At 39.7% G+C, this 18,867-nt stretch overlaps 1 protein-coding gene across 2 annotated transcripts in view; it reads right to left on the reverse strand.

Annotated features, from left to right (window-relative positions):
• Positions 1–332: 332 nt before the first annotated feature.
• LOC127452105 (noelin-2-like) overlaps positions 333–18,867 on the reverse strand; it is a 107,156-nt gene continuing 88,621 nt past the window's right edge. For both annotated transcript variants that reach the window (XM_051717310.1, XM_051717309.1), the window contains exons 3-6: positions 13,686–13,841; positions 11,251–11,470; positions 10,146–10,252; positions 333–1,295 (exon numbers count right to left, since the gene is read on the reverse strand). In XM_051717310.1, the coding sequence (XP_051573270.1) occupies positions 621–1,295; positions 10,146–10,252; positions 11,251–11,470; positions 13,686–13,841 (1,158 nt within the window). In that variant the 3' untranslated portion in view covers positions 333–620. The remainder of the gene's footprint in view (positions 1,296–10,145; positions 10,253–11,250; positions 11,471–13,685; positions 13,842–18,867) is intronic.

Here is an 18,867-nt window from a genome sequence, read left to right on the forward strand (position 1 = left end):
TTTTCTTTCTTCCATAATACACAAAAGTTATTTTCCTATTGAAATCATGGTATGGTTTAGAATTTAGGTAAGGGCTTAGTCTTTAATGGTTAGGTTTAGGTTTGGGGTTAGGGGTTAAATTAAGAAAAAATTGTAATAGCATTGTTCATTGGTTTGTTTATTTTTCTTTATGGTACTTATACCTTTTCGTACAAGCCAACTCATACAATTTAGCCATCTTGTTTTATTATTATGACTTGTCATGAGACCTGGTTGGACATAACCCTGTGGAGAACAGGGCCATCAATAATTATTGGCCTCTGAAATTAAGGTAAAACTCGAAAATGGTAAAGTTTGATTGTAATTTATTTATTTTTTTCACAAATAAAAAGAAAGTACTCATGCTGAATCATCACAGGAAAGAAAATAAAGGCTTAGTCCATATATCAATACCAATCTTGCTCTCCTTGAAACATTAGATGTATAATAGCACTCTGAAGTTTGGAATGCAGTAAAAAAAAGTCTAAGCTTTAGTCATGTCCCCCTCCACATAAATGTGTGTGTACAGTGTGTATGTTTGAGTGTATATTAGTGTGTGTACATTTCAGTGTGAGCAAATGCATTTTAAAGGTCTGCAAGACCTAGTCCTCTGCGGTTTTGATAACTTGGAACAATGTGACGTTGTAGAGGACTTGATGTCCATTGTTCCAGGTGTACAGCACCCTTTCCCGAGGGTTGTAGTCCATCATGGAGATGTGGGAGTATTGGTTATGAAAGGGGATGTCCGTATACTCATAGGTAGAAGTGTTGGTGTAATACGCGAAGTAGATCTTTGCACCAGCCAGGTGGGAGTTGGTGACGTAGAGCGTGCCACAGATCATGAACGACTCACCGGCGCTGCGTTTGGGGAAGCCAGTGTCCCACGTCTGCAGCACCTCCAGGCTCTGCGGCTCCAGACGACTGATCACAATGTTGCCAGCTTTGGGAATAGTGGTGTAGACGGCCCACAGCCCGTTCTCATCAGCCATGAGGTCGATGTCAGACGAGCCACCCCATGAATAGGGAAAGGTGTTGTTGTAACCTGCACCGCTAAGGCTGCGCTGTACCAGGACGCTTCGGGATCGGAAGTGGTACTTGATGAGGATGTTACTCTGGTATTTGTTGTAGTAGAGGGAGCCATTGTAGACCACGTGACCCGTACCCGCCCAAGGGTGGGGAAGGAGATGCTGCACAAAATTCTGACCCTTCATAAAGTCATTCATCGTACGGTACTCCAGCACGCGACGACCCTTAAAGTAACCGTCCATAGACCACACCTGAGAGACAGAGAATAAGATGTGAGTGAGACAGAGACTTAGATAATAATAGATGCAGAGGCCCCAAAAGGTATTTGGATACGTAAGCCATGCTTAAAATGCATGAATGTCACTGCATTAGATACAAAACATCAAATTAGGTGGCATCTGCAAATAAATGATGCTAGAGCTTTTCTCAGCACTAAATTTTCTAAGCTATTTTTGCAATGACTTTTAACCAACTGAAGGGGATATTTAGTGGATGTATGAAGTCAGAACTGTAAGACTGTCACAAAAATTATCTGCATCACTTCCGGGAAAGTCAAAGAACTCTGCGAGAACCAACGTCATAAAACTCTCACACAGAGGAGCATCTCCACCTGAGAAAACACAACCCACTGACTGGGGACCATACACAAAACACAAATCACACTCACATCTGCTCTCTCTCTCTCACCTTAGGTCACTTTAAGGACACTAAAAACTAAGTTATGACTTATCCTGTTCTGTAATGTAAAAGGTTTTCTGATCATATATGTTTGGTTTCATTCAAGAGGTCTCAGTGCAACTGGTAAAACGGTCTCATTCCCTTTCAGCAAAGTCAAATCACAAGTAAGATTTAAGAACTTAATAAAATACAGCATTCTATCCGGGGCATGCCCCTTCCAAGTCTCACACAGAGACCAGATGCTGTATGCAGATTAGGTGTATTCTTTGTAAACATCAAACAACCTACTCAATCAAAGGTTGACTACAACTCCCTAAATTGTTAACCAAATCCTAAATAACATCAAACACACACATCTGAAATAACAATGGAATCGTTTGGTACTTAAGGAAGGATGGCAGAGAAGCTCGGGGAATCTGCAAATCAGATCTCCCATGCTTCCTCGTTTGCAGGTAGTTTTTTTTTCTCTACCAGGTATTTCTTATTATTGATAAATGTTTGAAGGAATCTGCAAATCAGATCTCCCATGCTTCATCGTTTGCATGTAGTTTTTTCACTACCAGGTATTGCAATTTGTATTTCTTATGTTTGGTAAATGTTTGAATGGAATACAACTTTAAATATATTATTATGTTTGGTTCACTGATAGCTTTGAGTTTGATTTATTATTTTAATTGGATTGTTTGAATGTATTACTATTACCTGGTAAATAAATTGTTATTATGATCATTCTGAAGGACTGTTTTCTAGTATATTTCTTGTTAACTACAAATCTATGGTCAGAGTTGGCTTAATTAAGCTACTCCAGAAGTAACCCATTAGTTAAGTATGTAAGAGGCTAAACGGTAAACCGAGAATCTATAATAGATCTTAGCCAAGTAGAATTAAATGGGAATACTCAGTGTAGGACCGAGAACCTGTAAAACAGGACTTAATTGACTGGGGTTAAACGGTTAACCGAGAATCTATTATAGAACTTAGCCAAGTAGAATTAAATGGGAATACTCAATGTAGGACCGAAAACCTGTAAAACAGAACATAATTGACTGGGGCTAAACGGTAAGCCGAGAATCTATTATAGAACTTAGCCAAATAAGACTAAACGGATAAAGCCGAGAAACTATATGGACTTAGTCTAAAACTTACTAATATCTGAAACTGATGAATTTGTAGTTAAAAGGACCTGTGTCTGACCAGCACAGGACCCAAATAACATTGAAATAACAAATGCAGTCTAGAAGAGAGAATTACTAAAATTCAGAGCATAGATACATCAACGAGGTTTTTCATAATTGGAGTCAGATGAAATAAAGAAAAGAATTAATGATAAGATTAATAAAAAACATGGAACTCAAATCAAATAATCAAAGTATTATTTAATGTCGCGCACGATAAGACAGAACACGCAAGAGACCTTCAGCCACGCCATTGGATACCATCCTTGGGCCAGTGGGTGACTTCCCCCTTACAGTTCTTAAGTGTCCATATACTTTTTAACATTATATATATATATACACACACTACCGTTCAAAAGTTGAAATGTTTCTCATGATCTTAAAAACCTTTTGATCTGAAGGCGTATGCTTAAATATAACATAGTTTTGATTTATTTTAACTTTTTTTTTAGTCACAACATAATTCCCATATTTCCATTTCTGTTATTCCATGGTTGTGATGACTTTACTATTATTCTAAAATGTGAAAAAAAAAAAAAAAAAAAAAAAAAGAATGTGTAAGTGACCCTAAACTTCTCAATGGTAGTGTGTATGTATATATATATATATATATATATATATATATATATATATATATATATATATATATATATATATATATATGTACTGGCGGCCAAAAGTTTGGAATAATGTACAGATTTTGCTCTTATGGAAAGAAATTGGTACTTTTATTCACCAAAGTGGCATTCAGCTGATCACAATGTATAGTCAGGACATTAATAACATGAAAAATTACTATTACAATTTGAATTTGTTTTTCAGAACTTCTTAAATTACTTCAAAGAGTTCTCATAAAAAAAAATCCTCCACGTGCAGCAATGACAGCTTTGCAGATCCTTGGCATTCTAGCTGTCAGTTTGTCTAGATACTCAGGTGACATTTCACCCCACGCTTCCTGTAGCACTTGCCATAGATGTGGCTTTTAGATGTCGGGCACTTCTCACGCACCTTACAGTCTAGCTGATCCCACAAAAGCTCAATGGGTTTAAGATCCATAACACTCTTTTCCAATTATCTGTTGTCCAATGTCTGTGTTTCTTTGCCCACTCTAACCTTTTCTTTTTGTTTTTCTGTTTCAAAAGTGGCTTTTCCTTTGCAATTCTTCCCATAAGGCCTGCACCCCTGAGTCTTCTCTTTACTGTTGTACATGAAACTGGTGTTGAGCGGGTAGAATTCAATGAAGCTGTCAGCTGAGGTCATGTGAGGCGTCTATTTCTCAAACTAGAGACTCTGATGTACTTATCCTCTTGTTTAGTTGTACATCTGGGCCTTCCACATCTCTTTCTGTCCTTGTTAGAGCCAGTTGTCCTTTGTCTTTGAAGACTGTAGTGAACAGTTGAGTATAATCAGTTTTTTGGCAATTTCAAGCATTGTATAGCCTTCATTCCTCAAAACAATGATTGACTGATGAGTTTCTAGAGAAAGATGTAGATTTTTTTGCCATTTTTGACCTAATATTGATCTTAAGACATGACAGTCTATTGCATTCTGTGGCAACTCAAAAACAAACACAAAGACAATGTTAAGCTTAATTTAAGGAACCAAACAGCTTTCAGCAGTGTTTGATATAATGGCAAGTGATTTTCTAGAACCAAATTAGCAATTTAGCACGATTACTCAAGGATAAGGTGTTGGAGTGATGGCTGCTGGAAATGGGGCCTGTCTAGATTTGATCAGAAATTACTTTTTTCCAAATAGTGATGTCCTGACTATACTTTGTGATCAGCTGAATGCCACTTTGGTGAATTAAAGTACCGATTTCTTTACGAAACAGCAGTTGGTGCCAGATGGGCTGGTTTGAGTATTTTTGTAACTGCTGATCTCCTGGGATTTTCACACACAACAGTCTCTAGAATTTACTCAGAATGGTGCCAAAAGCAAAAAATATCCAGTTAGCGGCAGTTCTGTGGATGGAGATGCCTATTTAATGAGAGAGGTCAACAGAGAATGACCAGACTGGTTTGAATTGACAAAGTCTACAGTAACTCAGATAACCGCTCTGTACAACTGTGGTGAGAAGAATATCATCTCAGAATGCTATTCTGAGATGCGGGTTGGCGCTGTTTTGGCGGCACGAGGGGGACCTACACAATATTAGGTATGTGGTTTTAATGTTGTGGCTGATCGATATATATACAGTATATTAGGGTTGTCGATTTAATGCATTAATTCAGAGTGATTAATTAAATAAAAAATAACGCTTTAAAAAATTAACGCAATTAATCATGTCCCCAGACTGTAATAAGGAATATTCCTACCACTGGAGCAATTTAAGCTTAAAGTACCACCTATTTTCTCCAGGGGGCAGTAAACGAAACTCTAGCTGTATAGGCAATGTGCAGCTTATACAAAGAACAACCCACACTCACTTACAGCAAACAGCACAACATCAGGACGCAATCTTGTGTTCAAACACAGCTTTATGGAACGCCCTTCTGAATGCATGGATCTCAAGACGTGTTTTCAAACTACATTTAACTTGACACAGCGATCTAAAAACGGTATGATTATGACGCAACACAACCAAAGTGAGACGCTCCAAAAGTGCCCGTCTGACGCAGGTGTACATTAACACATCCTTAAACAAGCCCTCATAATAAATCTTGGATTGACTGATGAATTAAATTGCAAAATGGATAGCTGTGAAATGTAGGCCAATGAATGGCTTAAGTCCAGTAATATGGAAATAAACAATATATTGGATTCTAAAGCCAGTTTTTGTCTTGTCTTATCAATGCTTTACTCGTCTGCCACAACAATGTAATGCATTTTAATTATCTGATTATTTATTATATTTTTTTATAATATATATATTATTTTAGAATTATTTACATTTAACTATATATAATTATTTAGTCATTAATGAATAATTGTTATTTGAGGGGATTTCTCACGCAAACATTTATATATGCGATTAATTCAATTAATTATTCTGAATACCATGTAATTAATTTGATTAAAAATTGTAATCGATTGACAGCCCTAATATATATATATATATATATATATATATATATATATATATATATATATATATATACATATATATATATATATATATAATCTGCTGCAGCACGTCCTGTTAAAGGCACCTCAACCTAATTTACAAGGAAATCTTACAGTGACACCTTATTACTGTTATTGTGAAAATATTATGAGAGTTCATAATATTCTGTGCACACCACTGTTATTAATTGCAGCTTAGGTTTCCAAATACCTTTTGAGGCCACTGTATATAAAATGAATGGTGGATAGACATGAAGAAAGAACCAGAACGACCCAGGTAAGAAATGAAAGGTGAGAGTGTGTGCCTACACAGGAGGGAGGAGAGGGTGAGCATATACATGGATAAAAGTAGAGCACATCAAAAGAGACGCCATCTCCTGACTTTCTTGACAGAGGAGACTTTCTTCCTGTGTAACCAGCGGTGACTCTCACTGTGCACAGTGTGTGTGTGTGTAAGAGTGTGTATATGTTTGTGTGTTGTCAAATCTATTGATCTGGTCACTGTGTGGGAGAGCAGATACTGAATGGGCTCTGCACTCGGCTGAAGTGGCTTTCCCTGCCCTTTTCCACTCCACATTCACAGGAAATCAATCCTGTTAGCAGTTCTCCATCTTCCTTTTCTTCTCTCTCACTTACAAAAAAAAAAAAAATCTCCATCCCTGTATGCAAGCATCTATCAAGCACACAACAGCCATTCTGTGCCCCCATCTTTACCAAGCCATGCACCATGCTCTCTTTATTATCACATCCTAATGAAACTTCAGACAGTCGGCTTATTTAGGATGGTTATTATGTGCTTGCGTCTGCATAATGAAGGCCCTCTTAGGATTTAACGCTCCCCTGCTATCTTTTGCCTCCTCTCCACCCCTTTACTCCTTCCTGCAGTCTTCTTCTCTGCCTGTGTCTTCTCCGATTTCTCATTCCACAGAGAGATGCGCTGCATGTTTTATTTTTAGGCTATTGTGGGGCTGCGTGGTGACTGGAGATGAGAAGAACAGGTGACTTCTGGACAGACAGGATAATTGGAACATTAAGTAAAGCATTTCTTTTGTCGACTAAATGAGTCCCTGTAGATCATGGTGGTCACAATGCAGTCGGCACAATGCAGTCGGCCTACAGAGTCAGCCTCTGTGTAATATCTCTGGATGGCTCTTCCTGCATGGATATGTGTGACATGGTGAATTTTGGTGACAATGCCTTATACAGGTACAGTTAGCCTGATTGATATGACAATTAGCTCGATTGCCATGATGTATTTGTCAATTTACACAATAGGTGATTGATATTAGACCTAAAGCGGTCGAGGTTAATGATGTGATCATTAAAACCAGTGACAAAGGAGTGCATCATGGGAGATGAACTTTCAGCTTGCGGCACCCATTTAGATGTTGCCATGGAACATAGAATAAGTGATGAGCCTCACTGCCTGTTGTGAAATGGACACATTGCAAAAATCTTTTCTCAATCTGTTTTTATTTTTATTTATTTGTTATTTTCTAGGAAAAATATCTTAACATCCTTAAAACAAGATAAAGTTAGAGACAAAACTGCATAAGATATTAAAACAAAAGATATTGTTTTCAAAGAATATATCTTGAATTTAGTTTATTAGCAAATAGTTTTTTCTTGTTTTAAAGGATTAGTTCACCCAAAAATGAAAATTCAGTTATTGTTTACTCACCCCTGTGTTGTTATAACCCCAAATTAATTTCCTTTTTTTTCTTAATACAAAGGGAGAAGTTTTGAAATTTTTTTGTGCTCAATAATGTAATACAATGGCAGTATATGGTGACCACCTCTTCAAACTTCAAAAGAACGCAAAAGTATAATTCAGAAGTCTAATAAATTATTCCATGAGACACATTGTTATGAAAGCATACGATAAGGTTTGGTGAGAAACAAACCGGAAACAAATGTATTATTTAGTGAAACTGTTGACTGACCGTTCCTGTGTGCGCACATGATAGGGCATGAGAGCAACAATTCATGCAGCCCCTAAGCGACATTGGGGCGTTCAAGCGAAAACTAATTTTGTTTATCTAAAAACAGGTCCGCCACGTGCTAACTATGGCATATGTCGCCCAGGACATGCCGCCCCTGGTCGGGCTATGAGCCCATTCTACCAGGGGTGTAGCGGCTTCCTGGGCCCTGGCCAGGGGTGTCTCTCTAACAGACATTTGCAGAGCAGCGGGCTGGGCAACACCCAACACCTTTGCAAGGTTCTACAACCTCCGGGTGGAACCGGTTTCGTCCCAAGTAGTGGCACGCAACACAAGCGGATAAGCCTGGGATAGCCGGCCGGGTGTATCGCTTGCACATAGCGCCTTCCACCTCCTTTTGAGCTGAAGATGTGCGCCATTTAATTCCCAGTAGTGTTCACAAGTTTGTTCCCTGGTTGACTTCCTCCGAGCCCTGTGGCAGTCGAGTTTTTGGAGAGATTCGCTGCCGGCCCAGTACACGTGCTAACTAAGAGTCCTGTTCCGGGGTAGGTACTCCGCATGTGGCAGTTCCCTGTAAGGCTAACCCCATGCGATATATATCTTCCGCTAATTAGTTTCCCTGTTGGCAAACTGTGTCTTCCTTGGGCAGAGCCCCTCTGCCCCAGTCTCCATGTTTGTAGTAACTCCTCCCCCATTGGGCAGAATCTACCTTGAAGACTTTCCACATGGTGGAAAGACCATGTGACATATCCTTCCACTTAAATATCCCCCCCTCTCTTTGGGCGAGGTGTGGTCTCCGCTGTGTCTTCCCCTTGGGAGGGACACCCCCCGAATAGACCTGGCGGCCCAGTTGGATAATCCCCCTTCTTTTTTAGGGAGTGGAAAAAGAGAAGGGGAAAAGAGGCCATGACTGGGTTAAGCCTGTCTCTATCTTTTGTGTAGTCGACTTGTCCCCAAAGGGCCGTTCGACACTCATTACTATGTTGGGGGAGGTTACGTGTCGACCTGGTGTGCTGGCTATGAGGCACACAGTGGTCTGCCCATCACACACCGCCAGTTCACGTAACACAGTTCAGTCAGTTGTGGCATTTCATATAGGGACCCCTAGTGTCACTACATCAACACAACGTCGAGTGAGTGACAGATAGGGAACGTCATGGTTACTTGTGTAACCTCCGTTCCCTGATGGAGGGAACGAGACGTTGTGTCCCTCCTGCCAACTACCCGCTGAAATGGCCGGACCTTATATCGGCTCCTCAGCATAAAACCTGAATGAGTGGTTGCATACCAGCTCCTTTTATACCCGTATGTCCGGAGGCGTGGAATGCAAACACCACTCGCCAATTTTCATTGGCCTTTTATCAAAGACCAGAGGTGTCTCGGGCTCCCAAGAGTGACCCCTAGTGTCACTACATCGACACAACGTCTCGTTCCCTCCATCAGGGAACGGAGGTTACACAAGTAACCATGACGTGTTTTTTTTTTTACATTAGACGTTGTATACGTTAATGTAAGTTAATGCATTATGAACTAACAAGAACTAACAATAAACAATAGTCTATTTAAAAATGAACATTAACCAAGATTAATAAATGCTGTAAAAATATAGTTCATTGTTAATTCATGATACGAAATGTATAAACTAATGTTAACAAATACAACCTTATTGAACAGTGTTACCATATATTCTCTGAAAATTATTAATTATTATACATTTTTGCTTCCCAAATAACATGATCTTGTTTTAAGGATCTTTAGATATTTTGTACTGGAAAACAAGTCAAAAATACTGATTCAGAATAGGTTTTTTTTTTTTTTTTTTGTGTACACAGTGAAAGTCTTCTCCTCCAATAATGTCAGATGATGGTAGAGCTTTTAAGTAAGTACTGACAGTGCTCGGTGAAACTTTTGCCTAAACAACGTGTTAATATCCGACCCCCTGATAGAGTGATTAGTATGGGGACTGTTGCTCCGACAGAAGAAGTGAGGATTGTGGGAAGGATGAAGTGTGGGAGGGTAAGACATTAAGCGTGACAGGGAAGGAAAGAGAATAAGGGAGGGAGGAGGGGGGGGGGGGAGAAGAAACATCCATCAGTGACTCAGCTCTCTCTATACTGAGGAGCAGCTTCACTTCACCAAAACACTGACTTTGTGTGTATGTGTGTGTCTCCAGGGAAAGGCCACTCATCATTGCAGTGTCAGTGATGGAGTGATAGAGTGCAGTGAATACAGTCGCTCTTACCCTATTATCAGAGCTGGGGATCATTGTGTCAGTCATCCAGGAGCCGAACCTTGACCCTGAGGCACGTATAGTGATGGGGTTACTGACGCCAGTTAGCTTCCCACAACCTGGCGATAAACCACAGTGGTGAACTCTGTAAATGGAAGGCTTCAACATGGCTCAACGGAGCTCTGATGAACCAGTTGGCATCAAATTTACAGAGCAGAACAAATGTTCATTAAATCATTATTTTGGATTTTCTTGTGAAGTCATCAGTTTCACCTCAGATAGAACATGAGCTTGCCTCATCACGCATCTGAAAGCCAATTACTCTTTCAACTAAATGAACTTTGGACTTTTCGTAACACAGAATGAGGCTTGCTAGCTGGCTGTTTTTAATGTTCAGACTTAAATTGATTATCTAACTGGACAGCAAGCACATTTTGATTTAATTAGGTCTAATGTGGTTTTCCCAACCATCAAACATGCCTAGTTTACTTTTGCTTTTGCCATTTAAGAGTAAATTCCTGCAGTGGCTAAGAGTTATCCAAAGAAGCCCTGCACTGGCAATCCAATAAATCCAAATTATTTTTCTTTTCTTGTTGTAATAGGTCACATACTGCTTGCAGGGTTCCAACATTTCCCATGACCTTTCCAGTCATTTTGATTGCTGGATAAGGAGTTTTAAAAGTAATTTGGTTTCAGAGTGTTTTGCTAATGAATCATTCATATTTGTGTAACTGTTTGACCAATTATTTGAAAGGAACCAACTTGAGAAAATGATTAGCTTACGAACCAGACATCACTACTACAAGAACAATATCTAGCGAAATAAATATTTTAGGGCAAACTATAACTAAAAAAAATATTTTTTCAGCATAGAAATCCATTACTTTTACATGACTTTTAAGATTTGATTACTTTACATTACATTTCCAGGCTTGAACAATGCAATTTAAAAATTACAAATATTACTAAACCTTAGGTTTTCCACGGGAACCCTGTGCTTGGCAATAGGTGCAAATGGCAAGTCCACAGTCAGTTGTTTTGTTGATGCATATTCCTTAAAATTAAAATCAGCTCAAACTCTATATAATGAATATAATGAAATGACTAGATATGTTACCGAGTTTCTGCATGCAGGAGTGGAGGCGCGTCTCCAACAGTAGCACTCTCTGCCTGAGCTCCTCGTAGTCGTAGGCTCCCATTTCCTCTTGAATGGCCATTAGTACCAGGGACAGATTCCTCACTTCCTCTCTCAGCCGCAGGATCATCCTTGCATCTGCTTTGTACTGCTCTACCACTGGCAGCAGGGGGAGCAGCTGAGTAACTTTATCCTTCAGCTCCTGAGACGGGAATGGAAAACAGAAGAAGGAAGTGTGGTAAGGAGACAAAAAAATAGAAGTGAAAGGGTTAATCTCCCTCCCTTAGAGGTTTGGCAATGTGATTTTTGATTTATGAGTAAAGTAAGGTCTGTGGTTAACACTACTTGAATAGATTTTCACATTTTGTTCTTCAACATCTATTACACACATCATACCTCAAACACGACTGTTGAAGCTGCTGTTTTTAAAATGGTTAATGTTACTACATCAGAACTACTGTACAATGGTTGTCTGACTTGTCAAGCATGTAAATCCACATCCTTGTAATAATTGTAGTCCTCATTCAGCAACTTGTTAGCAACTTACATCTAAAAAAACAACAGCTTCAACAGTCACATTTAAGATATGAGTGTTTAATTTATGTGGTAGAACCAAATGCGAAAGTCTCATCAAGTAATAAAAAAACTAACCTTATAATTACTAGGAAATTTCTGAGGGAATCCATGGCTCAAATATGCTAATTAAATGCTAATGTAGTTTTGGAACTTCCTGAACAGCTCTATTTGTGTGTTCATCTCCAGATGGCCAGACCAACTTTTTCGCATCCTTTCCCACCCTGCGTCCATGTGCATCCTCACAGGACTGCATTTCCCGTCTAGTTGCTGTCTAACTGATTATTGATTAGTACACATCTTCTACAATCTATTGCACATCCAACAGGGCGACACAGGCCCACTCATCACGGCACTGTCAGCTCCCTGCCTCTGCGTGACCAAACAACTATGAAAGAGCTCAAACTTACAGGCTGATCTCAGCTCACTGAGGGCAATCATTTACGACAGCCAGGAGGGCTGGCAGGCCTAGCGTAGGCTGAGGTATATCAATAAAGTGGGTCTGAATAGTAGATGTATCAATAAAGCATGCTCACCACAGGAGGGGCTGTTTCCTCCTTGTTAATGTTTATCGTAAATCTGGTGATGGAGCTGCTCACAGCCCCGCAGCGCCACATCATAAATCAAATTTTCCTGTTCCGAGACACAAAAATTTGGTCTCCTTAATCTCCCGCCCTGCCATGGGCGACTTTGAGCTCTCCACATTCATCAGCAGCCCCACCGAAATAAAGCCAGCCTATGAGACTCGCACTCTTTGAAATAGTGCTTTTAACGCAGGCGCACCTCTTGCATTTTTTACAGCTTCAGCAGAGAAGAAGAAAAAAAGGATTATGGTGCTTTGAACATATATCGATAGATGAAGAATGATTTCTAGAACATTTCGAAATCATTTTCTATGCAGCGTTCGGGGAGATGAGTCAGACCACGGAAGAGCAGGAGGATGGGTAAGTGGTGGTGGAGCGTTCTGAATGAGAGTGATACTCTGGAGATGAAGAGTGTCTGCGGCTTCCCTTCTACACTCTTTAGTAGACGGCTACAAATTACTAATCTTGAAACACACTCTGCCATTTGGTACTTTATGCATTGGCAGAGTCCTTCATCTAATATGAGATCATCTTGAATGTGTACGTCAGGGTTGCAAACACACTATCCTATTTATCAAGAGATAAAAAGCTCCACTAATCAAGGGGCCTGAATCTTAGCCTTGGGGAGAGTAGCTGCTAGCTAAAAAGAACAGAAAGCAGAACCTTTTGTACACACATACACACTCATTACTGAAGCAACAGCATCTTTGCTCCAGGTCCTGGTTATAAATAATTGAGGTGCATTTCTATTCTCTCAAAAGGACCTTTAGAATGTCTCGATTAAGCAATCAAATCTGTGGTGAGTGTCTCTGTGGATGTATCCATTTCACATAGAAGTTATGAGGCGAAAGAGCACACCTCATGAGTATACATCAAATGCAGCGAATAAGATAGGAAGATAGTGGAAAGGCACATATTTTATGATTCTTACATGCTTTTCACACATGCTGAACCCTGCAGAGAAAAGTATACTTATATTTTATACTGCATTGGCTGTAAATCAGATACACTGTGATGTTCATTTCTACATTTAAATAAATACTATCAAAAATAAAATAAAACTTAAAAATAACCATTAGATAATGTTCTGTAAAAGTAAGGTTATAAGTTAGTTAGGTTGTCAGAAACTAAAACCTAATAAGAACATTCCTAGAAAGTTTGGAATTGGTGGAATTGGGAACCATACACTAACATTAAGGGAATGTTCTGTATTTGCTGCGTGTTGTTTAGAGCCAGCAGAGGCAAGCCAGACTCCAGTACCTGAAAACTCTTGGGATTGAGGCTGCGTGGGTTATCAGAGGCAGTCTTTAGTTTGCCGTCCACTGTTTTCATGAGGTTCTCCGTGTCTCTCACATACTGCAGGTCTCTGTAGGTCCTCAGATCTAGCACCTCCATTGATTGAGTGATATTCTGAACCTGTTAAATACCCCAAAACATACAGACAAAACACAGTCAGATACACCACGGCAGGTTTTTGAGGGTGTAACAGCATGACGCCCTAAATTGATGTGGTTCAAATCAGCATTCCTACTTATTTAGTCCTCCCACCGAGCATCTCGCCCACTTGAACACACAAGAGACTGGAGCGTGACTTCTGATCAACACAGACACACACACACACACACACACACACACACACACACACACACACACACACACACACACACACACTCATACACACAAACACACACGTTGCTGCGGCTATCCTTATGAGGACTCTCCAAAGACATAACGATTTTTATTCTGTATGAGCTATAGATTCTATCCTCTAACCCTACCCCTAAACCAAACCCTCACAAAAAACTTTCTGCATTTTTACATTTTCAAAAAAACATAATTTAGTATGTTTTTTTTTAAGCTATTTGATTTATGGGGACACTAAAAATGTCCTCATAAACCACATTTATAGCATAATACCCTTGTAATTACCAGTTTGTAACCTAAAAAAATGTCCTCGTATACCACCCAAACCCACCCACACACACACACACATGTTGGTGCGGCTATCCTTATGAGGACTCTCCATAGACATTATTTTTATACTGTATGAACTATAGATTCTGTTCCCTACCCCTAAACCTAACCCTCACAAAAAACTTTCTGCATTTTTACAGTTTCAAAAAACTTTGTTTAGTATGTTTTTTTTAAGCGATTTGAATTATGGGGACACTAGAAATGTCTTCATAAACCACATTTATAGCATAATACCCTTGTAATTACCAGTTTGTAACCTAAAAAAATGTCCTAATAAACCCACCTCCCACCCCCCACCCCCCCACCCCCAAACACACACACGTAACTAGCTCCTAAATTTTCCTCCTATGCAGTAATGTAATGCAAATATTGGGGCCCCCCTGCAAACCATTAAACAGGGTCCCTACTCACAAGCATAATTTGTGAAGTCATGGATATAAATCATATAAAGCAGATGGATGTAATTCTGTGATTCTAGAATTCTAAAATCTTTCCTTCACATCATAGGAAAGCAGTTAGACTAGGTAAAGGCTCCTGCACCATCTTTACACTGCCATTCCATCATGTCAATTAGCATGCATTTTGCCAGCACACGAATTAAAAAAAATGAAGTGCGTGATTCACGTATGTTTCCTGCAGCTGTGATTCCTATGTAAATTTAGGCTGCCCTTTGTGTAGCACTCTGTGTAAATGCCAGGCCTAACAAACTGAACCGTAATATAATTGGCACATAACACCATAAAGAGGGCCCCCGCATATGGGCCACATATGCAAACACATATACAAACCCTCCTCCTTGATGTACTTAAGAGAATCCAACAGGACACAGTTTGTTTGCTAGTATTCTTCTCATGTCCATACTGGGACTGATGCGCATGAGGGGTGCTGTCTAATGAGCTCATCTGCATAACTGTCAGACTCAATCGTCACGCTTTGTGCTGTGGATTGTGGGTGTTTTGACCAGGGCAAGGGTTAGGTAGGATCACATATTCACAGTGCGTTCAGTTATTGTTTGTCATGCATGTCGCTAAACACAGGAGCTGAACACACACACACACACACTCACAGACACAAGAGGCTGGGTGGTGGTAGTTTAATTCTGAACACATCTCTCTCAGAGAAGGACTGACCCAGGTGTCCTCATTAGTCTGCGTTTTATTAGGCAGGAGCATTAGTGTGTCACAGCTGCTGGCATAGCCACACAAACACACACATATTTATTATATAAGTGGTTAAGTTATTTTTGAGTGAGACTCTGGATGCAGGTGTTTAGAACCAGACAGAGGGGCAAGGCACAGTTTGTGGTAGAATTTGAGGCAGAGTTTGTAGCAAAGACTGTGGAAGAATTTAAGGCAAGATGAGACAAGAGTTTGCATCAGAGGTTGTGACAGAATTTGAGGCAGAATTTGTGGCAGAAATGGAGGCAAAGTTTGTGGTAGAGGTTCAGACTAGGGATGGGTACAGGTAGTTGGTCACTCAGTGAACCGTTCGCCGCACTTCTATTCGAATACTAAAATCACTATTTGATTTTTCTATATGTGCAACAGAGGTCTGTAACCAGACCTGAGCCCAACGGGACCCTACAAACGGTCAGTCGGGCCAGGTTCGGGTCAGTTTTATAAGTAAATGGCGAGTGAGATGCTGTTCACACATGTGTGTTTTTCTTTGACACTGCGTCTATTTTTTTTGTTGTTTTTTTTGTTGTTTTTTGTGCAGGTGTCACAAAGATTCAATGTTCTGAAGAAGTTCAGGTGTCAAAAAGGACTTAATGTGACTGTTACACTGTAACACTTCATTCAAGATTGTTTTTCGAACTCACACTATCCTATTCATCAAGAGATAAAAAGCTTTAGCAAAGTTTCAGTGCTTTATAAACTGTAAGCCAAAGTTTTTTACCTTTTTGCTCTGATGTGTTTACTTATGTACAAAAATCAAAGCAAAAACAAGAGGCTAATAAACCGCAACAGTGCAACTTAGTAACTGCCTCACGGAAGTGTGAACCTGTCTAGACAGTGCACGTATCAGGTTTGGCACTTAAATTACCTATTTTTTTTGTTGTTGTTATTTTTGTTTGAATTTATTAAGAATGATGTTATTATTTGAAAACCTATGTATTGTTTTATTTAGGCTCATAGCTCACTGTGGACTTTATTCCCTGCTTTTTTGAGTAGTGTTCGACGCATATCTATTATAATTACGTTCTTTATTTTCGAGTTCCTGCTCCCGACGAATAACCAAAATAACCGTGTGTGAACCCTCACAGTTATCCGAATATTACAAACGGTTACCATGCACATCCCTAGTTGAGACAGAGTTTGTAGCAGGGGCTGTGAAATAGGTTTAGTCAGAATTTGAGGCAGAGATTGTGGCAGAATTTTAGGCAAAGTTTGTGGTAGAACTCAAGGTAGAGTTTGTATCAGAGGTTGTGAAAGAGTTTGTACCAGGATTTCTGGCAGAGTTTGTAGCAGATGTTGTGACAGAGTTTGAGGCAGAGTTTGGGGCAAAATTTTAGGCAAAGGTTGAGGCAGAGTTTGTGGCAGAAGTTAAAGCAAAGTTTGTGGTAGAGGTTAAGTTAGAGTTTGTATTAGAGGCTGAGTTTGTATTTCAGGCAGAGTTCAAGACAGATGTTGTGACAGGGTTTTAGGCATGGTTAGTGGTGAATTTCAGGCAAAGTTTTGGGTAGAGGTTGAGGCAGAATTTGAGACAGTTTGTGGTAGAGGTTGAGGCAGATTGAGGCAAAGTTTGAAGCAGATGTGATGACAGAGTTTGTATCATAATTTGAGGCACAGTTTGTGGCAGAGTGTGAGGCAAAGTGCGTGATAGAGGTTGAGTCAGACTGGAGTCATGTGTCTCATTGACTCACTCTGCCTGGAGCTCACATTCAGCATCTCAAATGTGCTTTCTCAGGAATCCCTTTCCAAACCGTTTTAATATCAGCCTCTACTTCTCTGTCTGTCTCTCTCTGTCTCTCTCTTCGTCTCTTTCTCCATCAGCTGTGCTCATTAGCTAGTCAAACAGCTGCTGGGTATTGTGGCATGATTCCAAGCTCTCTCTGATTCAGCGAGCGTAGTGTGGATGGGGATGTGTGCCTCTTAATGGGCTTCTGTACACACATGAGGTTGGAAACCACAAAGTGGCCGATGGGGAAGAGGATGAAGAAGCAAAAGGAGGCTGGTTGAATGGCTGAGATTCCCCTGACACTCAATTTATGCCGACATTCTGCATTTAACTGCCAATCGATTGAACCAGACATATCAGCAGAGTCAATATCCAACCGTTTCTCACAGAAGTGAAATACCTCACTCCCTCTCTTTCATCTCTCTATATATTTTGATCTCTTTCCTTTTTCTCACACTCTCTGGGGAAAAGACCACTATTGCTGGCCACCAGCTTATGTTGTGTTTTGGATGCTGGTTCCCAGCATGAGGTGATGGTGTCACACCAGGTTTCTTAACTAACTTAACCAGCAAGACTTCCTTGGTCAAGCTTTACCAGAACGAAAATGCTGGTGGACCAGATTTTTTAGCTAAGTTTTGCTAGTTAACAACAAATAACAAATAACAACATGGCTATGATGGTCCACCAACTAAACTAGCCCCAAACTACCACAATTGTTAGGGAGTAATTAACTTAAAGTAATGACACTACAAACATAAATACATTTTTCGGTAACCTGACAGTAGTTCAGCCGTTTTCTTAATAGTTTAGTTGCAGTAGCGGTAGCGTGACAAAACACAACATCGCTGCTTTTATCACATTGTATTGTTCATGTGCTTAATTTGAGTCGATGTACAATCCCTGTGAGACATTTTGTCTTCTTTTTTGTAGAAAAATATTACGATAAATGCTCCAGTTTTTCACAATGTTTAACTCGTTTATGTAAATTTGTATGTTTCTAGTTTTATTAGTTGCTTTGTGTAAATGTTTCTGTTAAATTTAATGCTACCACCCTAACCCTCATTGAGCGCATTTCCTGTCATGCTAGTCTAAGCTCTCTCTCTTTTCCCTCCACTTTGTATATTGTATATTTTTTTTCCATTCTTTTTTGCCTCTTTCCATTAGAGCAGGTCAGTGTGTGGTGAGTGTGGTGCATCAAGCATAGCTTAATGTTACATTTACATATTCTCCACTTTCCTCTTTTTTAGCTTTACTAAAAGCCGGATATTCCCACACAGAGACTTTGTTTAACATTGTTCCCTCAACACTGCAATGCCACTCTTCACCTCCACATATTTTCCTGTGTGCTACCATGTTAAACAAAGTCTCTGTGTGGGAATATCCAGCTTTTAGTAAAGCTCCATTCCTATTTTAAGAAGTATTTTCAACTTTTTTTTCTTTGCCTGGTCCTAGTCTAATGAGTACAACTGAAAAAAGAAAACATCTTAACAGCTGAACAGAATTAATCCAATTTCACAGCAATATTTAGGACACGTCCTCTTTTAGTCAGTTGTTTGCATCATGTACTTTC

This window comes from Myxocyprinus asiaticus, chromosome 14 (assembly GCF_019703515.2).
Source record: "Myxocyprinus asiaticus isolate MX2 ecotype Aquarium Trade chromosome 14, UBuf_Myxa_2, whole genome shotgun sequence".
Lineage (NCBI taxonomy): Eukaryota > Metazoa > Chordata > Actinopteri > Cypriniformes > Catostomidae > Myxocyprinus > Myxocyprinus asiaticus.